Raw genomic sequence first — 27,305 nt, 5'->3', positions numbered from 1 at the left:
TGAGGTAGAAGGCACTTGACTCCATGAATTACCACGTGGAAGGGAGTTGCCCCACTCATTAGGAACATCTGTTTGGACTTTATGTGTGTGAGAAATAAATATCTGTTGGATTAAACAACAGAAATTTGGAATTTATCTTTTAAAGCATTGACTTAGCTAATACACAACAGTGACAGCTAAATTATCTTTCCTTGTTCTGTTGCATATCCTAATGGTGACCCAGACTCCTTGTCTCTTTTTGTCATTGGCTTCTGTATTTGAAAATGGGAATAATGTTATTTTAAAAGCACAGTTGTGTCCTTAATATTTTTTTACAGTTTTTATTTTTTACCTTTTTTTTTAACAGCTTTATCAAGATATTTTTACATACCATAAAGTTCACTTATTTAAAGTGTACAGTTCAGTGGTTTTTATTCAGAGCGGTACAGCTATCACAACCACCTAGTTTTACAATGTTTCAACACCCCCGCAAGAAACCCTGTACATGTTAGTCTCTCCCCCAGCCTGGGCAACCACACTAATCTGCCTTCTGTCTCTGTGGATTTGCTTCTTCAGTACATTTCATATAAATGGAAGCATATAATATGTGGCCTTTTGTGTTTGACCTCTTTCACTTGGCACAGTATTTTCAAGGTTATCTATGTTGTAGCATGTATCAGTACTTTGTTCCTTTTTATGGCCAAATAATATTCCATTGTGTTAGATATCCCATATTTTATTTTTCTTTTATTTTTAAATTTTTGGCTGTGTTGGGTCTTTGTTGCTGCGCATGGGCTTTCTCCAGTTGGGGTGAGCGGGGGCTACTCTTGGTTGTGGTGCGCGGGCTTCTCATCACGGTGGCTTCTCTTGTTGCGGAGCACGGGCTCTAGGCATGCGAGCTTAAGTAGTTGTGGCACACGGGCTCAGTTGCTCCATGGCATTTGGGATCTTCCTGGACCAGGAATTGAACCCGTGTCCCCTGCATTGGCAAGTGGATTCTTAACCATTGCGCCACCAGGGAAGTCCCCCATATTTTATTTATCCATTAATGGGTGGGTGGACATTTGGGTTGTTTCTACCTTTTGACATTACAAATAATGCTGCTGTGTACATTCATGTACAAGTGTTGGTGTAGACATATGTTTTCAGTCATCTTGGGTATACACCAAGAAGTGAAATTGCTAGGTCACATGGTAAATCTATGTTTAACATTTTCAGGAAGTGCCAGACTGTTTTCTAAAGGGATTGCACCATTGTACATTCCCACCAGCCTTGCCTTTATGTTTTATCACCCCCAGAGGAGCAGGGTCCTGGTAAATATCATAGTTCCCTAAGGACTGTAGGTGGGAGACAGTCACAAAGGAGACTGGGGGTGTGGCAAACAGTGTGAGGTTGACAGCTGTCTTGCCTCTCCTCTCGCTTGCTTATTTATGTAGCCTGTACTACCCTGGCTTCCTTGCTAGTCTTAGAACACACCTCACATGTCCTCATTCTAGGGCCTTTGTTCTGGGTTTTCCCTATGGCTGGCAGGCTTTTTCCTTCTGTTTGTCCTTCAAGTCTTTGTCCAAATGTTACCTTTTCAGTGATGCCCCCCCCCCCCGCCCCCCGCAACCTCCGCATTCAACTTTCAGCCTATGCGTCTCCCCTGCCCAGCTCTATCACTTACCATATTTTGAAAAGTACTTTTTCTCCTTCCCACTAAAACATAAGCTTCATGAGGGCAGGGATTTTGGCCAGTATTCTTCACTGATAACATCCCTAATATTTTGATAGGGCTTATTAACACAGAGTAGGTTTCTGGTAAATATTTGTTGAAAGAATGAATAAATAACTTTCCATGTCAGTAAATGCATTTTTTTCTTAAAATAAAACTTTAAGTCATAGAAGTACACATATGAATACATTATCATAAAATGTTTATTCAAAGCAGATAAAGCACAAATTCCCTTTTACCGTATTCCTGAATCTCACTCTCCTAGAAGTAACCACTGGTAGTGATTTGGATGCATTCTTCCAGATCATTTTAAAAGTATCTGTAGATATATAAAGAAATGTATATACTATAGAAATATGTAGTTTTATGTATATTTGAGTATGTTTTATAAACATGCACACACACACAAACTACTGTCTATACCCAAAACCTTTTCATCACTCCCAACATAAACTCTGTACCCATTAAACTATCTCGTTCTTTTTAACTCTCATCTTAACGGGATGTGCCCTAATTTACTGATTGATACTGAGGTTTCCAGTTTTTCCCTAGCCACAGACATTGCTCAAGCATACATTTAGGCTTTTGCACTTTGTACGTGTGGGAGTGCCTTCTCTGTGTATGCCCTGGAAGTGAGAACAATTTAATCTCTTTCTTTGAAATCGTTATGCTGCTTATTTATTTTTTGGATAGTTTTCTGAAATAGATATTAGAAATTGAATTGCTCGGTTGTAGAGAATACAGGTTAAAATTTTTGATGAAATAAAATTTCTTTCTAAAAGGGTCGCATCCATTTATGCTCTTCAACCGGTGATAGCAGCATTCATATCTCCATATCTTTACCCATATTGGGTGTTATTAATCTTTTATTTTTGCCAATCTGTGAGTGAAAAATAACTTGTTTTAGCTGTTGATGTTAAACATATTCTCATATGCTTATAAGTCATTTGCATTTCTTCTGTAAAATTCCTGTTTATATCTGACTGTTTTGCCCCAATAAGGTTTGGTCATTTTTCGTTGATTTATAGGTGCTTTCTGTAATTATGGCTGTTAATTCTTTGTCTATTATATTGATATATGCTGGCAGTATTTTTTTCTAGTCTATTAACTTGGCTTTGAAAGTTGTTTATGGTGTCTTTTTGCTAATCAGAAGTTTTAAATGTTTATGTAGTCAAATGTATCCATTTTATAGCTTCCTTGCTTAAGGAAGTCTATACTATACCAAGGTTATAACCATATTCTCTTGTGTTTTTCTTTTAATTTGTCTGGAGTCTTAATTTTCATGTTTTGCTCTTTTAATTCACCTGGGATTTATTTATGTTGCAGCATGAAGTAAGGATCTAATTTTTTTCCTCCCAAAATGGATAGCCAATTCTTTATTATTAGTTTGTTCATCCTTTCACAATTGATATGGGATGCCATCGTATCACAAACTGTACTCTCATATAAATGCATCTATTTCTCAATCTCATTCTATTTTATGGGTGTATTTGTCTTTTCTTGCACTAATACTACACTATTTTAATATTTTGATAGAAGGAACTAGCTTCATCATATATCATCTTTTACAAATATGTAGCTAGATTGTACATTTTCTCTTTTAGATGCATTTAAAAATTAGCTCATCAAGGTGAATAAAATACCCTATTGGGATTTTGATTGGGAAGGAAAACATTTCTCTAACACAGTTTTATTGGCCATGTAGTAATACAATGTATGCTTGTACCATATTTTACTTAAAAATTTCTCATTGTTAGTCCAAAATAACCCTTTTAAAATATTGCCTCATAATTTGGCTTTTTAAAAGATTGAGATATAATTGACATGTAACATTGTATTAGTCCAAGTTGTACAACACTGTGATTTGATATATATATATATATATTGCAAAATGATTCGATTGTGTATGTATATATGTGTACACAGCATCTTCTTTATCCATCCATCCATGGACAGTTAGGTTGCTTCCATGTCTTGGCTATTGTAAATAATGCTGCAATGAACATGAGGGTGTAGGTATCTTTTTGAGCTAGTGTTTTCATTTCCTTTCATTTCACATACCCAGAAATGGAACTGCTGGATCATATGGTAGTTCTATTTTTAATTTTTTGAAGAATCTACATAGTGTTTTCACACAGTGCCTACACCAATTTATATTCCCACCAGTGGTGCACAGGGATTTCCTCCACATCCTTGCCAACACTTGTTATTTCTTGTCTTTCTGATAATAGCCATTCTGACAGGTGTGAGATGGTATCTCACTGTGGTTTTGATTTCCATTTCCCTGATGATGTGATGTTGAGCACCTTTTAAAAAAATCAGGGTATTCTTGAGTTGTGGGCTTTATTTAAAGCTTTTACTGGTTTTGTAAATTAATAAGTACTGATTTGTAAAGCTGAGATAGATGTGCCCTGTGTTGCATTTACATAATCATGAAAAAGTTAAGTTAGGGTCAGATTTAACTTAGATGATTTGAGTGGCTAAGATGTGTCAACTTAACGGACTTATTTTTTATCTCCCTAGTTAAACATGTAGCAGTGGGTTAAAAACAATAACAACAAACAACTTAATGAAACAATTGAAAATTTCTACCCATGATAATCAAGTTACATTGACATTTGACAGATGGAAGCATAAGATTTAATTTAGATAGCCTGTCAAATAAGATGTGCACAAGGTCAGGGAGTGATGATTAACCCTTGTGGAGAGTGAAAGGCCAACTGAAATCAACACCTGTTGGGGAACAAAAAATACAGTGACTCTACCACTAGCATTTACCGTCAAGGGCAGGGTTAACTTTGCAAATCTGCCCAAAATGGAGCATCTGATTTGCTGAATTGTTTGCACTTAACCATATTTACAACATACTTGAAATTATTACTGACCTTCCATTTGTTCGGTTGAGGGAGAGGAGTGCAAATTCAAGCATGTTAGTTAGTGGGAATATTCCTTTTAACTGTCTGGTAAATATTTACTGAATTAAAGCATTTTCTTGCAACCACCATACATACTAGGTCATATCTTTATAGTCACACTGAGTTTCTGTCCTTCTTCCTAAGTGCTTTAAAAATTATATCCAACATGTTAAATCATTTGGCTGAGGACTCATGCTACAGAAATCTCTCTTGCATTATTGTAACTTTTCTACATTATAAATACTCTTACTCAGTGTTTAATCTTAGCCTTGAAAATCAAGAGCATTAACGTGCAGCCGAGTAGTATAAGCTTAGAGTGTGGACTGCATGGGTAAACTGAAATAGCATGGGAGGGGAAGCATCATGTAACTGTTTGTTGTTCAGATGACTTTTAGATCTTTTTAAAAATCTATTAAAGTATAAGTATTCCATGGTGGTTTTATTTTATATTGATATATCACTAAAAATGAAATAGCGAATTCAGTTTTATTCTACCTGGGTTTTGTTTCTGTTTTCTTTGTGTGCCTGTGTGTGTGTGTGTTTGACATCAAAGCTGGTTTTGTACAATTAGCTTTGCTTTTTTAAATTGTTATTTATGTTTCTTAGAAGTGTTTCCTATTTTAAAATACTGGCTTTAGTCTCTTTTATTAGAACCTCCTGTAAATATCTAGGCTGCTGTTTAGTTCACTGAAAGAATTCTTAAATAAGATGAACAACGTCCAGGTTAGTTAGTTCATGAGAACTTACTTAAATAAATAATTCTGATGTATTCTGGTCACCACAAGAGGAATTATAATACCAAAATCAGTGATAAATAAAGACAGTAAAACAGTTTAACATGAATAGGAAATAAATGAAAAGTGAATTAAATTTTTATATTTTAAGCTCCTCGATATTTTATTGTTTTTTTCCTCACTGCATAAAAAGAGAGCAGACTAGCAATAAAGAGAAAGATCTGACAGATGTTCTACAGCAAAAGGCTTCATCAGTTTATTTCTCATGATCCTATTAAGACAATGAACTGATTATTTATTAAAATCTAAGTGATGCTGCTGTAAGATCAAAAAAATGTCACAGCCCTTTTTAACAACTTTGTATGTTGACAGATGGTAAATGGTCTTCTTGGAGTGATGTATAAAAATACTGGGGGCTTCCCTGGTGGCGCAGTGGTTAATAATCCACCTACCAATGCAGGAGAGACAGGTTCGAGCCCTGGTCCGGGAAGGTTCCACATACCGTGGAGCAACTAAGCCCATGCGCCACAACTACTGAGCCTGCGCTCTAGAGCCTGCGAGCCACAACTACTGAAGCCCACGTGCCTAGAACCCATGCTCCGCAACAAGAGAAGCCATTGCAATGAGAAGCTCGCGCACCGCAACGAAGAGTAGCCCCCCACTCACTGCAACTAGAGGAAGCCCGCGCACAGCAACGAAGATCCAATGCAGCCAAAAATAAATAAAGAAAAAATTAAAAAAAAATACTGAATCACTACACCTGAAACTTATGTAATAATGTGTGTTAATTATAACTTAATTTTTTTAAAGTTACATTCTTAGTTTCAGCTACATAAGACTTGCATTTCCCCCAACTCATGTCTTTTTGGCTTTGAAGATTTATTAATAATAATAATTATTATTATTGCACTGTGTGGCTCTCTGCACAAAATATGCTGACGTATTTCAAGAGTTTATGAGTGTAAGCAGTGGATGACATCTTCACAACCTAGTAAACCAACAGATAATTGTGTTACATCAGACCCATGATGAAGTTTCAAGACTATATGTAGAAATGACCCTAAGTTAGTGCCATAGGAACTTGAATCTGTCAATATTGCCTAACAGTTAACATTAACTCAGCATTTACTATGTAGCTCTATGCTACATGCACTTCATTGTTTATCCTACTTATCCTGTCAGTCTGGTGGGGTAGGTACAGTACTGTTACACTCCATTTTATTAGTGATGTCATTGGCACCAATAAGGTGATTGTTGAAAGTCACATAGCCAAGTAAACAATGGACACAGGATTTTGAAAAGTTAATATAAATAATAATTGTCCTTCACTTGCTTTTTTCATTGAGAATATAGATGACATTCCCATATGCTTTTATGGATCTACTTGAATTCTTCTAATGATTACAAATTATTTCCTAGTGTAGGTGTATCATGTCTGTAGCCATCTCATTCACATTTGATGGACATATATGATGGACATATATAGGACATATAGGCTGTTACAGATAATACAGCAGCAAACATCATTGGCTATGTAGCCTTCCACACATTTGTGTTGTGTGAAAGGCTCTTTTGTTGTTGTTCAAGAGTGCTTTTTTTAAATTTATTTTTTATTGAAGTATAGTTGATTTACAATGTTGTGTTAGTTTCACGTGTAAAGCAAGGTGATTAAGTTATACATACATATATATATATATATATATATATATTCTTTTTCAGATTTTTTTCCATTATAGATTATTACAAGATATTGAATATAGTTCCCTGTGCTCTACAGTAGGTCCTTGCTGTTTATCTATTTTATATATAGTGTGTATCTGTTATTCCCAAACTCCTAATTTATCCCTCCCCTGCCATTACCCTTTGGTAACCGTAAGTTTGTTTTCTATGTCTGTGAGTCTGTTTCTGTTTTGTAAATAAGTTCATTTGTATCACTTTTTTAGATTCCACATATTGTGTTGTGTGAAAGGTTCTTAACAGTAGAATTATTGCTCAAAGAGTTTGTCTTTTAAATCTTTATATGTTAAATTATTTATCATTAAATTCCTCTCCAAAAAGGTAGTACCAATATATACTCTCTCCCTTTGTCTGTCTTCCTTGCCAACTCTGGAGATTTTCAGTTTTAAAAATTTTACCAGTTGGAAAGGTGAAAAAAATAGTATTTGATTAAAAAGTCTCATTATTTCACTACTAATGAGATTGAGCATATTTTTGTAAGTATTAACTCTCATTTTTAGTGTGGATTAATTACATATTTTACCGATTTTTCTTTTCTTTTTTTCTTGTTGAATTATGGGAGCTTGTATATGGAAATTAATCCATTATCTTACATGTTGTTAATATTTTCACCCATCTCAACTGTCTTATTTATTTATTTTTATTGAAGTAAAATTGACATATAACATTATATTAGTTTAAGGCATACAGCATAATGATTTGATATCTGTATACATTGTGAAGATTACTGCAATAAATCTAGTTAACATCTGTCACCATACATAGTTAGAAAAAATTTTTTGTGTGTGATGAGAACTTTTAAGACCTACTCTGTTATCTTTGAATTTTATTTACGGTGTCTTTTGCCATGTAGAAATTTTATACTTTTATGTTTTTTTGTCACTCCTTTATGGTTTCTCTGATTGGGTCCAGAGTAATTTTTTTTTTTTCCCAGAGTGATGTTTTTAAAAACACAGATTTGATCCTTTCTCTGCTTAAGAAAACCCTCGGTTACTTCCCATTGAGAGGCACTATAATACGGCGTTTGAGGACATATAATGTTGACGTTTTGCTAGGTTTGAGACCTGGTTTTCCTACTTAACTAGCTGTGGGACACTGGCAGGTAGTACCTGTTTTGTGCCTGTTTCCTCATGATAGTGATGTCACCTTGTCCAGTTGTTGAGAGTATTAAATGGGTTAATATGTTTAAGTGCTTTGGACAGTACCCAGCTTATGGTAAATCCCCAGTTTGTATCAACTGCGTTATTCCTACTCTTCCTGTCCAGTTTCATTGTGTGCCACTTACCCGGTTGGTTCCCATGCTCCAGCCACAGTGGCCTGCTCTCAGTTCCTCCCCACCTTAGAGCCTTTGTATGTGCTGCTCCCTATTCCTGGACTATTCTTTCCTTTCTGCCCTTTTTGCCTAACTGCTGTTTCCCCTTTAGTGTCAGCTTAAAATACCTTTCCCCGCCCCAGGGACGCTGTCAGTGACCTCTTAGTTTAGGTTAGGTCTGCCATTATGTTCTATCTTAGCACCTACTGCTGCTTTTCCTTCATAGCACTTTAAATAATTGTTTTAAATTGTTGGCTTAAATTGTCTTACACCAGTTGAAAATAATCATCATGAATGCGGGAACCAAGTCTCTCTTGATTGCTTTACCCTTATTCCCTAGAATAGTGGATGGTAATGAGCTAGTGTTTAATAAATATGGGGAGTGAATGAATTGGCAGGTGGAATGGTACAGTTTGAATGTTTTGGGCTTGGGGTAGGAAAGTAAACTGAGAGAAGAAAGCTTATTTAGAGGCTTTAAACCTCACTACCAGGTTTCTATTCAGTTGTTCCTATCTGCGAAAGTGTGAGTTTCAGTGCTTATGTTGTTGTATGAAAAGATTTTGGATAACTGGCAGTTACCTCAAATGGAATATCCATAATTTTAACTGTTATTAAGATTTTCTGTATGCTTAATATGAAATTTAGTTTTAAAATCTGAAAATGTTACACTCATTTTACAGATTTTAAAAATGGACATAATAGGGCTTCCCTGGTGGCGCAGTGGTTGAGAGTCTGCCTGCCGATGCAGGGGACACGGGTTCTTGCCCCGGTCCGGGAAGATCCCACATGCTGTGGAGCGGCTAGGCCCGTGAGCCGTGGCCACTGAGCCTGCACGTCTGGAGCCTGTGCTCCGCAACAGGAGAGACCACAACAGTGAGAGGCCTGCGTACCGCAAAAAAAAAAAGGACATGATATAGTCTGTATAAGATTGCACATTTAGTTATGGGTAGAGCTGGGACTAGAATCTGGGTATCCCTATCACCCAGCTCACACTGTTGTACTTGAGATAGCTTGTACCTTTTCAAAGAGTATGTTAAAATTTAAACTAATTTTTTCTTAGTGTTTAAAAGATTTTTATGATAATCTTTTACTGGGGATCTAATACAGAATCAGAATCTTTTTGAGAGGTTCAGAGTTGTTTGCTCTTGTAGGTATCACCCAGGCAGCTGTGGCTGTTGAGTTGCTATTCCACCTTTATATAGTTTTCTGCATTGTTGCCCTTGAGGTTAGTTCACATCACGCCTTCCTGCAGCAGCTCCTATTCCCCCTTGCATTTACTCTTTCTAATCTGTTAGGCATATATAAAGGCAGTATCTTAGATTGTTTTACATGTATGTAAAGCAAGAATAAATAGATTCATCCATGCTGCAGCATGGATGGGCCTCAAAAACATGCTGAGTGAAAGAAGTCAGGTGCAAAAGACCACATGTTGTATGATTTCATTTGTGTGAAATGTCCAGAAGAGGCAAAATCTCTAGAGACAAAAGCAGATTAGTGGTTGCCTGAGGCTAGGGATGGAATGGAGAACTGCAAATGGGGAATGAAGTTTCTTTCCAGGGTGATGGAAATATTCTAAAATTGGATTATAGTGATGGTTATACAACTGTAAATTTACTGAAAATTATTGAATTGTACACTTAAAATGGGAGATTTTGGCATGTGAATTATATCCCAATAAAGCCTTTTTAAAAAAGAATAAATGGTTTCAGAGGTTATTTTGGAGGGATTGAGCTCTCTTTATAAGTGTAATTGTAGACAAATATAGTTGATACTTTTTGGTTCCGCATAATATTCTAGGTAAATGAAATGGAAAACTAGATAAAATAATATGTCATATCCTGAATCTTATTTACTGGTTAAGACAGGGCATTGAAAGCTAACTTTTCCCCCCAGGATTTCATTAGGAATTAGAGTTTTTGTGGATAGTGGTGCTCAGTATTACAATCTAAGTTGAAGGGGTAGTGATTCATATATATGTTGATTTTTTGTGATTTTTAGATATCAAGATCTTGATAGCTTTTTCTCTCTCTCTACACACACACACACACAGTCTTCAAAATTAGAAAAGGTGTCAAATTTTTTTTCTCTAATTCCATCTATTCTGCCAGTGTATTTTTGTTTTATCTGCCCTTTCAGCCCACCAGAGTATCATGTCTTATGACTGAATAAACACTGGGCTGCAGCCTGTTAATGTGTTCTTTTTGATTTTTCAGCACTTTCGTTTGGACCCTTGGATGCCCATTGAACAGATGCTTGAGAACTGCAAGTAATCTTCAGATTGTAGCATAACTATAAGGCCTGTCCTCTGTGTGGGGAGGAGATCACCCATGTGCTGTGGAAATGAACGGGGAGCAGCAGATTGATGCAGGTATTGGTTTTGCTGAGCAAAATCCATTCTTCAGAGTGCAGAATTCCATTACTTACCTGTGTTATGTTGTATGGCTTATCTTTCTACCACTAAATGGGAAGCTCTTTGAAGACATGAGTTGTCTTTCTTTGTACCTGGCAGAGAACCTGGCACTGAGGGGGGGTGGGGTGGGCGTGTACTCAGCATGTTTGTTGAAAAAGTAAGTAACTTTTATGAGCAGACGTCGTTAAAAAAAAAAAAGTTTCTTTTGAGGTAATTATCAATTCATAGGAGCTTGCAAAAATACTGACAGTTCTCATGTACCATTCACTCGGTTTCTACTGTAAGTTACATCTCATTTAAGTATAGTACAATATAAAAGCTAGGAAATTGATCTATGTATAAAATGTATGTAGTTCTGTCATTTTATCACGTGTAGATTCCTGTAAGCACCACCTCAGTCAAGATACAGAACTATTCCATCACCACACAGAGCTCCTTTGTACTGCCCCTTCATAGTTACACCTACTCCTCTTCCCCAATATTCCCTAACCCCAGGTAACCATTAATCGGTTCTTCATCTCTATAATTTTGTCATTTCCAGAATGTTACATAAATAGAACCACACAGTATGTGACTTTTTGAGATGGACTTTTTTCACTCAAAATAATGCCCCTGAGATCCATCCAAATTCTTGAATGTATCAGTAGTCTGTTCCCTTTTATTGCTTGGTAGTATTCCGTGGATATAATGCAGTTTGGTTAACCGTTCATCTGTTGCAGTACATTTTGGTTCCTTCTAGTTTTTGGTTTTTATGAATAAAGATGCTATAAACAATCATATACATAAAATTTCATTTTTCTGGGATAAATGCCGAGGAGCACAGCTACTTTCCAGAGTGGCTGTACCATTATGCATTCTTAGCAGCAGTATATGAGATCTGATTTCTTCACATCCTCACAGCCATTTGGTATTGTCACTATTTTTATTTAAGTCATGCTGATAGATGTGTAATGATAGCTCATCCTGGTCTTAATTTTCTTTCCCCTATTGGCTGAATGCAAATGATGTTGAGCAGGTGATGCAGGTGATGTTGAACAGGTGCTTACTTGCTATCCCTGTATCCCCTTCAGTACCATGTCTTCGTATTTTTGGCTCATTTATTAATCATATGGTTTGTTTGCTTTTTAATTAATAATTTTTTTAACTATTGAGGTTTCCTAAAAACATCTTTATTGAAATATTTTTCTTTTTTTAAAGATATAATTCACATACTATAAAATTTACACTTTGAGAGTATACAGTTCAGTAGTTTTTAGTATATTCAGAAAGTTGTGTGACCAACACTACTACCTAATTCCAGAACATTTTCATCACTCCTCAGAAGAAACCATTAGCAGTCATTTCTTGCTTAATCTACCCTCTGGCAACCATGTCTACTTTCTGCCTCTACAGATTTACCTATTCCTACTTTCTTTTTATTAATGTTTGCATGGTATATCCTTTTCATCCTTTCACTTTCTTTTTTTTTTTTTAATTTTATTTATTTTTGGCTGCACTGGGTCTTTGTTGCTGCGTGCGGGCTTTCTCTAGTTGTGGCAAGCAGGGGCTACTCTTTGTTGCGGTGCGTGGGCTTCTCATTGCTGTGACTTCTCTTGTTGAGAAGCACAGGCTCTAGTCACATGGGCTTCAGTAGTTGCAGCTCGCAGCTCGGTAGTTGCGACATGCAGGCCCTAGAGCACACAGACTGGCTTTAGTAGTTTCGGTGTGTGGGCTCAGTAGTTGTGGTGCATGGGCTCTAGAGCGCAGGCTCAGTAGTTGTGGCCCACGGGCTTAGTTGCTCCGCGGCATGTGGGGTCGTCCTGGCCCAGGGATCGAACCCGTGTTCCCTGCATTGGCAGGCGGATTCTTAACCGCTGCACCACCAGGGAAGTCTCTCATCCTTTCACTTTCAACCTGTGTAAATTGTTATATTTGGAGTAAGTTTCTTGTAACAGCATGTAGTCATTAAAAAATTTTTTTTCAGTCTTGTAATTGGTGTAGATCATTTACACTTAATGTAATTATTGATATGTTAGGGCTCACGTCTGCCTTTTTTTTTTTTTTCTTCCGGTACGCGGGCTTCTCACTGCTGTGGCATCTCCCATTGTGGAGCACAGCCTCCGGACGCGCAGGCTCAGTGGCCATGGCTCACGGGCACAGCCGCTCCGCGGCATGTGGGATCTTCCCAGACCGGGGCACAAACCCGTGTCCCCCGCATCGGCAGGCGGACTCTCAACCGCTGCGCCACCAGGGAAGCCCCGTCTGCCATTTTTGTCCATTTGTTTTCTCTGTTTTTTTAATACATTTATTTATTTATTTATTTACTTTTAGCACGTTGGTGCACACAGGCTTTCTCTAGTTGCTGCAAGCGGGGGGCTGCTCTTCGTTGCAGTGCACGGGCTTCTCATTGCTCTGGCTTCTCTTGTTGCGGAACACAGGCTCTAGTCACACGGGCTTCAGTAATTGTGGTTTGCGGGTTCAGTAGTTGTGGCTTGCGAGCTCTAGACCACAGGCTCAGCAGTTGTGGCGCACGGGCTTAGTTGCTCCACGGCATGTGGGATCTTCCCGGACCAGGGCTTGAACCTGCTTCCCCTGCATTAGCAGGCAGATTCTTAACCACTGCGTCACCAGGGAAGCCCTGTTTTCTCTGTTTTTTTGTTCCTATCTTTTCCTGCCTTCCTGTGGGTTACCTGAACATGTTTTTAGAATTTCATTTTGTTTTGCCTATACAGTGTTCTTGAGTGTATCTCTTTATATAGCTTTTTAGTGGTTGCTCTAGGTATATATATACTTAACTTACCACACTCTGCTGGTTTTATCATTTTGTTAATTTGAGTGAAGTGTAAAAATTTTACCTATTTTTATGTCTCTTTTCCTACTCTTATTTATAATAAACTTGTCTTAAATATCCTTCTACATGTTTTGAGAACCACATCAGATATTGTTAAAAGTTTTGCTTCAACTGTCAAATATAATTTAGAAAATTCAAGAGGAGAAGGAAAATGTAGTATGTTTTCCAGTATTTTTACTCTTTTCATTGTTCTTTATTCCTTCCTGATTTTCCAAGATTCCTTCTCTGTCATTTCATTTCTGTTTATAGAACTTCCTTTAACCATTTTGTTAGGGTAGGTCTCTTGGTGATAGAATTCATTAGTTTCCCTTCATCTGAGAATATCTTAATTTTGCCACTTATTATTAAAGGATATTTTTGCTAAATATAGAATTCTGAGTTGAAAGTTCTTTTCTTCATCTCCTGAAAAATATTGTGCCTTCTGGCCTCCCTTTCTGATGAAAATTTGCTGTCATGGGAATTCTGTCTCCCGCCACTCCCCTTAAAAGAGGTATTGTTTCTCTTGCTGCTTTGAGGATTTTTTGTCTCTAGTTTTCAGCAGTTTGACTCTGTGTATCTGTGCACAGATTTCCTTGGGTTTATCTTGTTGGGAGTTTTCTCACCTTCTTAAAAGTATAGGCTTATGTCTTTTGACAAATTTGGAACCTTTTCAGCCATTATTTCTTCTAGGACTTCTTCTGCTCTGTTCTCTTTGTCTTCTTTTGGGACTCTGAAGACACTTTTGTTAGGTCTCTTGCTATTGTGGCATAGCTCTGTGAGGTGCTTTTCATTTTTTTTTCTCTCCATTGTTGAAATTGGGTGTTTTCTATTGCTCTTTAATTTTGGTGTTTCTTTCCCTGTCCTCCTCATTCTGCTGTAGAGCTTATCTATAGAGGAGTTTGTTTTGTTTTGTGTTTTGGTTATTGTATTTTCAGTTCTAAAATTCCTGTTTTGAGCTGGGGAGGAATGAAAGATGGGAATAGCTCCAACTTAAAGAGCCACAATCCCACGATTCTAACAGAGGTTCTGTAACTTGTCTTGATAGATGCTTTTCAGTTTGTTCTGTGCCTTCAGTTAATTTCAGAACTTTGAAATGGTCAATTTTCATTGTTTAGCCAGTATTTTTGCTGCTTTTCTGGAAGAGTGGTTTCACTGAGGTACTCACTCCGCTATTTAGGAAGTTGATTTGTTTTCTTTCAAGTGTTATTATTAACTCATATCGTATATACATTACATATATATTTTATATATGAATTTGAATTTATTGCTGTCATCATTCATTTGATGATCAAATTGCCTCATTCTAGACCAATGAGAGTTCTTTCAGATTTGTTCCTGTGTTCTTTGGATGTGATGTCGTATATCTTTGATAGTTCTAGTCCTTGCTTTCTGGTATAATAAGATTCCAAGGTACCTCTTGCACATTTCCTGCCCCAAGCTTGCAATTTGCCATTTCTCTGAGGAGCTCTCTTTTTTTAAGTGGATATGATATTTACAGTCTACAATCCAGGTGCTGGGGTGCTCATTGATAGCAGATTGCCATTTCTTCCTAGGTCTTCTCCATAGCGATGGCTAGGAAATACACGTCTTTTGAAGAGAAAAGAAAATCAGATGGCTTCATCTGATATTTACAATTTTAATTTAAAATTACAGGGTTTTTATTTCTTTGATTTTATATTCATGTCTCTTTTCTTTTAGAAATGTGTTGTTTTGTAATGTCTTTAGTATCATCACTTATTTGTTTTTATCCTATAATATTCATATAATTTTTTCACAATAACAATACCAACCTTCCAAATATCAGTAGAATAATAGTGTATAGTTTAAGATTTCTTTATGTTTTTGCCTTTAGATATATTCCACTTGGGTTTGTAGTCAAAATTCTGTATTTTATTAATGACTTAAAGGGATCCTGTTTTCTTTGCGGTTTTGACACCAACAGTTAGGCATATTTAAGTTCATTTTCAGTTTTTAGAATTTTTAATTTAAATGTTTCTGAATCGTGTAAAGTATATACATAGTTACAAAGTCAAAATGATATAACAACATTCCCACTTTCAGCCTGATAGTATTCATCCTTTTTATTCTTCTCCATATATATAACAAGTTTTATTACTTTTTATTCTATTTTTCATGTTTTAAAATGTAAAAAGATATGTGTGAGCATTTACATATATATTCATCTCTCTCTCACCTTATACAAAAACTAGAGCTACAATAAAAACTGCTGTGTGTTTTGCTGTTTCACTTAGTGTATACTGAAGATTATTCCACATCAGTATATGGAAATTATTCTCATTCTTTTTTACAGATGTATAGTACTGGATGTATATACCGTATTTTATTCACCCTGTTCCTTATTGATGGACGTTTGGGTTGTTTCCAGTCTTGGTATTACATATAGTACCGCAATCAGTAGCTTTGTACATATGTCTTTTTGTATTTTTGCCAACATATCTTTGGGATAGATTCCTAGAAGTGGGATTGCTGGATCAAAAGGTAAATACATATGTAATTTTGCTAGATATTGCCAAGTTCTTTCACCGGGGTTGTGTCGTTATGCTTTACCTGCTTAATTACCTGCCTCACCATGGAGTGTGTTGTCAGACTTTGGAATTTTTTCCATCTGATATCTCAGTGTAGTTTCCATTTGCATTTTTTAAAAATGAATAAATTTGCACACGTTTCCATATGTTTAAGGACTATTTGCATTTTTAAAAAATAAATTCTCGGGACTTCCCTGGTGGCGCAGTGGTTAAGAACCCGCCTGCCAATGCAGGGGACACAGGTTCAGGCCCTGGTCCGGGAAGATCCCATATGCCACGGAGCAACTAAGCCCATGTGCCACAACTGCTGCATCTGCGCTCTAGAGCCCACGCCACAGCTACTGAGCCTGCGTGCCGCAACTACTGAAGGCTGCACACCTAGAGCCTGTGCTCTGCAACAAGAGAAGCCACCACAATGAGAAGCCCATGCACTGCAACAAAGCGTAGCCCCTGCTTGCTGAAACTAGAGAAAGCCCATGCACAGCAACGAAGACCTGATGCAGCCTAAAATAAATTTATTAAAAATAAAACAAAAAAATTCTTTTCATGTGTTTTGCTGACTTTTCTATCAGATCATTAGTCTAGTTTCTTCTCAGTTTTTAGGTAGTTTTTGATGAATGAGAGATTTTAGTCCTTTCATTCACTGCTTTTATTGTTGTTATTGTTTATTTTTAAATCAGCATGCTATTTGAGGGACTAGGGTTCTTGCCAAGGACCATGAATATGAATGTCCAGCCTTGTTGTGTTTTAGTGATGGAAATTGATTTTCTACTGGCTCATACTTCCAGGATGCTCCCAATAAAGTCTTTGTTGGTTTGTTGTATTTCTAGGGAAAAATTTCAAATACATAGAAATGAAAACAATATAGGAAACACCCACGTACCTACAATGCAGAATTTTAAAATTAATAAATAATAAATTAACATTGTCCAATATTTGTTTTCATTTTCAAAATTGCGGTAAAGTATCCATAACATAAAATTGACCATTTCAGCCATTTTTAAGTGTACTGTTCAGTGGCATTACATTACATACATTCACATCATTGTGCAACTGTTACCACCGTCCATCTCCAAAACTTTTTCATCTTCCCATACTGAAACTCTGTACCCATTAAACACTAACTCCCCATTCCCCTCTCCCCCCAGTCCTTGGAAACTACCATTCTTCTTTCTGTCTCTATGAATTTGACTACTCTAACTACCTCAAGTAAGTGGAATCATAGAATATTTGATCTTTTGTGGCTGGCTTATTTCATTTAGTGTAATGTTCTCATGGTTCATCCACATTGTAGCCTGTAGCCTGTGTCAGAATTTCCTTCCTTTTTTTCAGAGATGTGGTGCTTTTTTTATATATATATATATAAATTTATTTATTTATTTTTGGCTGCATTGGGTCTTCATTGCTGCATGAGGGCTTTCTTTAGTTGTGGCGAGCAAGGGCTACTCTTCGCTGCGGTGCACGTGCTTCGCATTGCGGTGGCTTCTCTTGTTGCGGAGCACGGGCTCTAGGCATGCAGGCTTCAGTAGTTGTGGCACGCGGGCTCAGTCGTAGTGGCTCACGGGCTCTAGAGCTCAGGCTCAGTAGTTGTGGCGTACGGGCTTAGTTGCTCCGCGGCATGTGGGATCTTCCCAGACCAGGGCTCGAACCCGTGTCCCCTGCATTGGCAGGCGGATTCTTAACCACTGTGCCACCAGGGAAGCCCCTCCTTCCTTATTATGACTAAATAATATTTCATTGCATGCATATAGCACATTTTGTTTATCCATTCATCTGTTGATGGACACTTGAGTCAGTTACTTCTGCCTTTTGGCTATTGTGAATATTGCTGCTATAAACATTCATGTATAGATATCTGTTTGAGTCCCTGCTATCAGTTCTTTTGGGTATATACCCAGAAGTGGAATTGCTGGATCATATGGTAATTATATTTTTAATTTTTTGAGAAACCACCAAAAATTTTTCCACAGTGGCTGTACCATTTTATATTCCGAGACCAGCAGTGCACAAAGATTCCAGTTTCTCACAGTGTGAGGTGGTATCTCACTGTGGTTTTGATATGCATTTCCCTAATGATGTTGAACATGTTTTCATATGTTTTTTCTTTTCTTAAATAAAACATAATACAGTTTAAGGCTCTTTTGTACTTTCCTTCTAATCTTCTTTGCTTCCCTCCCTCCCCAAAGGTAGCACTGTTAATGTTGATGTATATTCTTCCCATCCTTTTTTTATACTGTTATTGATCTGTATTTATAAACATTATATTGCAGTTTTGTTTTGAAGCCTAAATTGTATCTTGTGCTTTTCATTCTGCACCTGCTATTTTTACTTGATGTCATTTTTTTGAGATTTATATATGTCAGTATAGTTCATTTATTTCAGCTGCTATATGTAGTAGTACTCCGTTGTAGGATTGCCATAATTTATCTATTCTTCTACTGATTGCTTCTGTCTGTTGCTGTTAGAAACAGTGCTGTGGTGAGCATCCTTGTATTTGCCTCCTTGTGTTTGTGTGAAGCACAGGCTCCCCAAGGGTATACTCATTCAGCAGCTGTTTATCACAGACTTCCTAGTGACAGGCATTGTTTTGGGCAGTGGTGATAGTCAGTGAACAAAACCCTGCTCTTAGGGAGTTATGTGAATTGGGATTATTGGATTCCAATGGAGTGTTTGAATCTTTGCTCACTCATCAAAAATGTATTGAGTCTCTGCTGTGACAGAGATGTAGGAGTGACCAAAACAAAGCTCCTGTCTTCACAGGGTTTATTGTCTAATGGGGAAGATAAAAAGACATGGTATGCTTGTAGGTAGGAATGAATGCCGTGAAGATAATGAAAGCAGAGGCTGGAGGTTTCTACTTTAGATGCACACTGATGGAAGGCCTTTCTGGTGGAAGGCTTTTCTGGAGAGGTGTTGAGTAGAGGCTTGAATGACGTAAAGCTGTCAGTGACAGGGGAATGAGTCTAAGCGGAAGAAATAACAAACGCAGAGACTTTGAGGAAAGAACATGGTTAGAGAGGAGTGGCAAGAAACTCAGTGTCCCTCGAGTGCAGTGAGCAAACAAGAGGCTGGTTGGGGATGCAGAGTCAGGGTCGGGAACTAGGGGTCAGATCACATAGGGCCTTTGCAGTCTCCCAAATTTTAGATTTTATTGTGTGATTAAAAGGTGAAAGATACTGTAGTTAGACCTTGCACTTAGAGAGATGGCAGTAGAAATGGTGGAAGGTGATTAGATTTGGGATATTTTTAAACGTAGTACCCAGAATTTTCTGATGGATTGGATGTGAGATGTGAAAGAAAGGGAAGAAAGTAAGGATAACTCCACAGTTTTTGGATTGAGTCAAAATATCAACCATTGGTAACTTTACTCAGTTGGTGAGTACTAAGGAAGAACAGATTGAAAATTTAAGTTTGAAATGCCTATTAAGGATCTCAGATATTTGGCATTAGATACTAAATTACAGTCCAAAGGGTTTATAGTAGTTATACTCTCACCAACTTTATGTGATCTATTTAGGTGAATCCCAGATAGATCCCAGCAGGAGACAGCATGTCACACTCTATGGTGTTGAGATTCATTGACAATCAGTGCACTAAGGGAACCTGCTATTTAAAAAGAATACTTAGTTATTTTGTGTGAAAAGTCAATTAACTTGTAAGTTAGGTTTACTAAGTTTATGTTTTTATACCTTAAGTTTTTTTTAAATTGAGTCTTACCTGTTTTTGTGTTGTTTTTAATTCCAGATGCTGGATCTGGAGTGGAAGAAGTGGAATTAAACTGGGAAGACTATCTAGAAGAGACAGGATCCACAGCAGTTCCCTATGGGTCTTTTAAACATGTGAGTGATGACTATATTGCTTGACTTACTATATTTCTTTTCTTTGACTCACTGCACCATCAGTAGAGAGTTTAGAGTTATTTTAAGGTAGAATACTTGAGGGAATTTGAGTGCTTTTTCTTTTTCCCCCCTGTTGCCACTTTTAAGAAAACTTGACATATTCTAAAACCCTTTTGGTTTTGTGTATTTTTTGCCACTCGATGCCAACCTGTCTTTTTTGACCAGTCATGAATATTCCTTTATTTTTGTCAAAAAAAACCCCCAAAACCTCTTCAGTTGAAGAAAATGATTTATAGTCTGGTACAGGCAGACCTTGGAGCTGTTGCGGGTTCAGTTCCAGACCACCACAGTAAGGCAAGTATTGCAATAAAGTGCCAGTCACACGAATTTTTTGGTTTCCCAGTACATATAAAAGTATGTTTAAACTATACTATAGTCTGTTAAGTGTGCAATAGCATTATGTCTAAAAAAAAGTACATACCTTGGGCTTCCCTGGTGGCGCAGTGGTTGAGAGTCCGCCTGCCGATGCAGGGGACACGGGTTCATGCCCCGGTCCAGGAAGATCCCACATGCATGGCCGCTGAGCCTGCGCGTCTGGAGCCTGTGCTCCACAAGGGGAGAGGCCCCAACAGGGAGAGGCCTACGTACCGTAAAAATAAAAAAAAAGTACATACCTTAATTTAAAAATACATTATTGCTTAAGAGTGCTAGTCATCATCTGAGCCTTTAGTGAGTAGTCTTTGTGCTGGTGGAGGGTGTTACCTCAATGTTGATACTGCTGACTGGTCAGGGTGGTGGTGGCTGAAGGGTTGGGGTGGCCGTGGCAGTTTCTTGAAAAAAGACAACAGTGAAGTTTGCCCCATGGATTGACTCTTCCTTTTACGAATGATTCCTCTGTAGGTGCAATGCTATTTGATAGCATTTTACCCATAGTAGAAGTTCTTTCAAAATTGGAGTCAATTCTCAAGCCCTGCCACTGCTTTATCAACTAAGTTTATGTAATATTCTAAATCTTTTGTTGTCATTTCAACAATCTTCACAGCATCTTCACCAGGAGTAGATTCCATCTCAAGAAAGCTCATCCATGAGAAGAAACTCCTGGGACTTCCCTGGTGGTCCAGTGGTTAGGATTCCACAGTGCCAATGCAGGGGGAATGGGTTCGATCCCTGGTCAGGGAACTAAGATCCCACATGCTATACGACGTGGCCAAAAGATTAAAAAAAAAAAAAAAAAAAGAGGAAGAAGAAGAAGAAACTCCTCGTTTGTTCAGGTTTTCTCATGCGATTGCACCAATTCAGTCACATTTTCAGGCATCACTTCTAGTTTTCTTGCTGTTCCACCCCATTGGCAGTTACTTTCTCCACTGAAGTCCTGAACCCCTCAAAGTCATCCGTGAGGGTTGGAATCAGCTTCTTCCAAACACCTGTTAATGTTCATTTTGACCTCTTCCCATGGATCACAAATGTAATTAAAGGCATCTAGAATGGTGAATCCTTTCCAGGAGGCTTTCAATTGTTAGATTCATTAGAGGAATCTCTATAGCAGCTACGGCTTCATGAAATGTATTTTTTAAGTAGTCAGACTTGAAAGTTGAAATGACTTCCTGATCCATAGGCTGCAGAATGGATGTTGTGTTTGCAGGCGTGAAAACGTTATTAATCTTGTACATTTCCATCAGAACTCTTGGGTAACCAGATGCATTGTCAGTGAGCAGTACTATTTTGAAAGGAATCTTTTTCTGAGCAGTAGGTCTCAACAGTGGGCTTAAAATATGCAGTAAACCATGTTGTAAACAGATGTGCGGTCATCCAGGCTTTGTTTTCCCATTTATAGAGCACAGGCAGGTTAGATTTAGTATAATTCTTAAAGGCCCTAGGATTTTTTCATGGTAAATGAGCGCTGGCTTCAGCTTAAGCTCACCATCTGCATTAGCCCCTAACAAGAGAGTCAGCTTGTCCTTTGAAGCTTTGAAGCCAGGCTTTGACTTCTCTAGCTATGGAAGTCCTAGATGGCATTTTCTTCCATCTTCTTCCAAGATAAGGCTGTTTCATCTACACTGAAAATCTGTTGTTTAGTGTAGCTACCTCCATCCATTATCTTAGCTAGATCTTCTGGATAACTTGCTGCAGCTTCTACATCAGCACTCGCTGCTCCACCTTGCACTTTTATGTTATAGAAATGTCCTTTTTCCTTCAACCTCATGAACCAGCCTCAGCTAGCTTCACACTTTTCTTCTGCAGCTTCCTCTCTGAGCCTTAATAAAATTGAAGAGAGTTAGGACTTTGCTCTGGATTAGGACTTGGCCTAACCATAAACCTGAATCAGTATATGGTGAAGGGCTGCCAAATATAGTAAAAATCAAGCATGGATATAGGAAGATGTTGAGAAGGGATGGCTATGACTAGCAGATCATGGGCAAAACTGGTAGAACTCTAGAGCAATGGTAATGTATGTCCAAGCCACCGGCAGGAGTTTTACATAACCAAGTTTGGCACGAAGGAAGGAGGGAAGACAGGGCTGAAGAAGGAATTAGAGATAAACCATGTTTGCAAAGAGGAAAAGTGTAAGATAGTGAAAAAGCCTTCCTCATGGTGCATGTCTGGTGGAGAGAAGAACCCCCACTGTGGGAAAGGCACTAAGCTTTACCTGGGTCTTCAAGAACAAAAGCATCAAACTGATTGGGGAAGGGATGTAGGTAGGAGAGGGGTAGGAATACATGCTGGAGCATCAGAAGTCCCCTACAGTTGGGGGAAGGTTAGGATCACTGAGAAGTTTCCACCCCCAAGACCAAGGGACACAGAATCTCACAAGACTGAGGCTGAATCTCAGAGAATGCTTGTCCCCCACTACCAAGTTAGAAAATTGTGGGTAGTAGAGGTCTCTTTGTGGGGGAGAGGCAAGAGTGTGGAGAGAGAGAGAGAGAGACAGTCACAAAGAGAAGTGTAGTTACAACAGAGGTGTAGTCACAAAGAGAAGATCTAAATGTGAGGGTGGAGAAGCTAATGTTGAGGGAAAAAACCGTATAGCAAATGAGCCTACAGCATAAATACCAGACAGTGCTAATGGAATCTGAAGCCTATGGTACACTGTGAATAACTGTTAGCAACAATAAAACCCAAACCCAGCTCTACTCCTAACTAGATTGACTTAACCTTCTCTCTTGAACTTAAGACCTAAGAAGAAACATGCTCATTTCCGGGAGTAAATACTATGTGTCTCAGTCTTGACTGTTCTACCCAGGATGTCTAGCTTTCAACGAAAAATCATGAGAGACACACAGAAGGAAGAGAAAAACAGCAAAGTGTCAAGAGGCAAAGCATTCAATAGAACCAGACTTGTATGACCCAGATGTTTAAACTGTCAGAGAATTTTAAATAACTGTGATTAATACGTTAGAGGCTCTAGCAGAATAGGTGGACAACATGCATGAACAGAAGAGGAATTTCAGCAGAGATGGAAACTATTAGAAAGAATCTAGTAGAAATGAAAAACATGGTAACAGATGAGTGCCTTTGACAGGCTCATCAGTTGACTTGACACAGATGAGGAAGAAATCAGTATACTTGAAGGTAAGTCAGTAGAAATTGCCCAGACTGAAATATAAAGAGAAAAAAGTGGGGAAAAAACAGACTAGAACACCCAACAGCTGTGGACAATATTAAAAAAAAAGAGTGTAATTTGTGTGTAATTGGAATCTCAGAAGGAGAAAAGAGCAGAGGTGAGGAAGAGATGTTTGAAGGGATAACGGCAGACAATTTTCCAAAGGAAAACAAAGATACTACACCACAGATCAGAGAAGCTCACGCAATGCAAAACAGGATAATTAATAACAATAAAATGCATCCAGACACATCATATTCAGACTGCTGAAATGCAAAGGGAAAGAGAAAATCTTGAAGGCAGCCAGAGGAAAGAAGACACATTACATATAGAGGAACAAATATAAGAATTATAGTGAAATTTTTTTGGGAAACTATCCAAACCAGAGCACAGTGGAGTAAGATCTTTAAAGTGTTGAAAGAAATGAACCTATCAACCCAGAATTCTTCCCTCAGCAGAAATTTTTTCGAGAAGTGGAGGAGAAATATAGACCTTTTCAGGAAAACAAAAAGTAAGAGGTTTCATTATCTACAAAAAAGTATTAGGAAGTTCTTAAGGCAGAAGGAATTTGAAATAAGACAGAAACTTAGATCCACAGAAAGAAATAAAGAACAATAGAAATGGCATAGATGTAGCTAGATATAAAGTCCATTGTTTTCCTTATTTTTAGTGTCTCTAAAAGATACCAGTTTGAAACAAACAAAAAAGTGGTAGCAGTATATTGTGTGTTTATAGCATATGTAACTATACTAGCACAAAGGATGAGAGGGAGGATTTGGGAGTATATGGTTGTAGGATCTTTGTGCAGCACATGAAGTGGTATGGTATTATTTGTAAGTAGACTGCAATTAATTAAAAGATGCATATTGAAAACACTTCAGTGTTAAAGGTTTTAAAAAAGTTAACTTCTTCCTCAGTGTTGTACAACCACTAACATTCTCCATTTCCACAACTTTTTCATCATCTCCAACAGAAACCCCGTATTCAGGGTTTCTCGCCTGGGTGGCTCCTCCCACTCTCCTCCCCCAGCCCTTAGTAACCTCTATTATACTTTCTGTCTCTGTGAATTTGCCTATTGCACATAAGTGAAATCATACAATATTTGTCCTTTTATGTTGGCTTATTTCACTTAGCACATCATTATACTTTTAAAAACTTTTTTAGTGGTTGCCCTTGTTTTTGCAATATACATTTACAACTAACCCAAGTTCTCCTTCAAGTAACACTATACCATTTCATGGATAGTTCCAGTAGCTAATATCAGAGTATTCCCAATTACTCCCTCCCAGGCCTTATAACATTGTTATCATTCGTTTCACTTACTCATAAGCTATAATCACCAAATAATTTGTTGCTGTTATTAGTTTGAACAGTTATCTGTTAGATATATTAAGAATAAGAAAAATTAGATTTTATCTACGTTGATTCTTTTATATGTTTATTATATATTTATTCATTTATTCTATTGCTCTTCCTTTATGTAGATCTAGTTTCTGACATATATCATTTTCCTTCTTTCTGAGGAATGAATGAGTGAAGTTTCCCAGCCGCGCTGTGTGGCTTGCGGGATCTTAGTTCCCTGACCAGGGATTGAACCTGGGCCCTCAGCAGTGAAAGCGTGGAGTCCTAACCACTGGACTGCCAGGGAATTCTCTGAAGAATTCATTTTAATATTTCTTGCAAGAAATATTACTGGCAACAAAGTTTCTCAATTTTTGTTTGAGAAAAGTCTTTTATTTTGCTGAGTGCAGAATTCTAAGTTGGTGTCTTTTTTCTTTACGTAATTTAAATATTTCACTCCACTATTTTCTTACTTGAGTGTTTTCTTAAGAGGAGTCTGATGTAATTTTTATCCTTGCTTCTCTATAGGTAAGGTATTTTTTTCTCCTCTGTCGTCTTTCAAGATTTTTTTCTTTGTCTTTGTTTTTCTCCAGTTTGAGTATCTTATGACTAGGTATAGATTTTTTTGTGTTATTTATACTGCTTGGTATTCTCTGGGCTTCTTGGATCTGTGGTTTGGTATCATTAATTTTGGGAAATTCTCAATCATTATTGCTTCAAATATTTCTTCTATTCTTTCTCTCTTTTCCTTCCAATATTTATAGTACACTTATGTCACACTTTTTATAATTGTCCCACAGTTCTTTGGTATTCTTTTCCAACTTTCTCATTCTTTTTTCTCTTTGCTTTTCAGTTTTGAAAGTTTCTATTGACATTTTTTCTAGACAGATTCTTTCCCTGGCTGACCCCAGTCTTGTGGTTGAGCCCATCAAGGAATTCTTCATTTTTGTTAGAGTGTTTTTGGTGTCTGCCATTTCATTTTGATTTTTCCTCGGAGTTTCTCTTTTCTTGCATCACCCATCTGTCTACTCTTTTCATTTAGAGCCCTTATCATATTAATCAGTTGTTTTAAATTCCTGGTATGTTACATCTCTGCCATATCTGAGCCTGGTTCTAATGTCTGCTCTGTTTCTTCACACTGTGTTTTTTGTCTTTTAGTAGCTCTGTAAGTTTTTGTTGAAAGCTGGACATAATAATATACTGAGTAAAAGGAATAGAAATAAATAGGTCTTTAGTGTTTTATGTTTACCTGGATAGAAGTTAGGTTGATTTTATCGTTTGTTGTAGCTATAGGTGTCAGAGGCTAAAATTTACTTTGGTGTCATTTATTTTGTCTCCTCTGTTTTACAGGAGCCCTCTTGATATGGTGGTAAGGTGTGAGGAGAGCAAAAGCATTCTCTAGCCTTGTGAACTGGTCTCAGTGTTTTAGTGAACCTGAGTTGTGCATATCCTTTCCCCTATTTTGGAGGCTAGAGGGGGCTGGAGTTGGGTGTTTCCCTTACCTTAGATCAGGAAAACTCTGGTAAAAGTTTTGGTAAAACTAGTTGATTAGGACCTAGTAAAATAGTTTTTCTTGAGGGTTAGTCTTGTTAAGAAGAGCAGAATGCTTTGGATGTATTTCACAATGCTACTTTATTCTTCCCTCTGCCAGAAGTACTAGGAGATTTTTCTCTGATCTTTATTGTGAAAACCTGGTAGGACTCCTGGGCGGGTGGGGGGGCGGTAAACTCAGAGAAGTCCATGGGCTGCCCTGAGACTGGGCCCCCATGGAGTTTTTACCTCTCAATCTTGTCCATACTGAGCCCCTAGCAATTCATTAATTACAGTTTGAGGTTTCCTACCCTGGTTATAGTCCTGCAGAGGTTTCTGCTCTGTCTAGTATGTTGTAATTCTCTGTATCTGTCTGTCTCCAATTTTGAGCACAGCAGTTTTGCCCTATGACCTCAGTTCTCTGCTGGATCTAAGAAGAGTTGTTGATTTTTAGTTTGTTGAGGTTTTTTTTCTTCTTAGGACAGGAGTTCCAACATGCAAAAATCCTTACATGTCAAATTGAAACCCAGAAGTCCTGTATTGTTTTTCTGTTCTCTGTTTTATTTATCACTACTCTAATCTTTATTATTTCCTTCCTTATGCTAGCTTTGGGTTTAATTTGCTCTTCTTTTTCTAGTTTCTTCGGAAGTAAAGTTAGGGTGTTGATTGAGATCTTCCTTCTTTTTTAGTGTAGTCACATACAGCTACACATTTCCTGCTTAATGCTGCTTTTGCTGCCTCTCATAAATTTTGATGTATTTTTGTTATAATTTGTCTCAAAGTATTTTCTAATTTCCCTTGTAATTTCTTCTTTGATCTATTGGCTATTAAAGAGTGT

The 27,305-nt window shown here is 37.6% G+C and overlaps 1 protein-coding gene across 1 annotated transcript in view; it reads left to right on the top strand.

Moving 5' to 3' along the window:
• SFMBT1 (Scm like with four mbt domains 1) overlaps positions 1 to 27,305 on the top strand; it is a 126,987-nt gene that overhangs the window by 59,164 nt on the left and 40,518 nt on the right. The window contains exons 2-3 of the mRNA XM_024746267.1: positions 10,605 to 10,759; positions 19,901 to 19,995. Coding sequence (XP_024602035.1) covers positions 10,732 to 10,759; positions 19,901 to 19,995 — 123 coding nt within the window. The 5' untranslated portion in view covers positions 10,605 to 10,731. The remainder of the gene's footprint in view (positions 1 to 10,604; positions 10,760 to 19,900; positions 19,996 to 27,305) is intronic.

Source organism: Neophocaena asiaeorientalis, unplaced genomic scaffold (assembly GCF_003031525.2).
Source record: "Neophocaena asiaeorientalis asiaeorientalis breed wild unplaced genomic scaffold, Neophocaena_asiaeorientalis_V1.1 scaffold251, whole genome shotgun sequence".
Taxonomy (NCBI): Eukaryota; Metazoa; Chordata; class Mammalia; order Artiodactyla; family Phocoenidae; genus Neophocaena; species Neophocaena asiaeorientalis.
The sequence above is the reverse complement of the archived record's forward strand: the minus strand, read 5'-3'. Positions and strand labels throughout refer to the sequence as shown.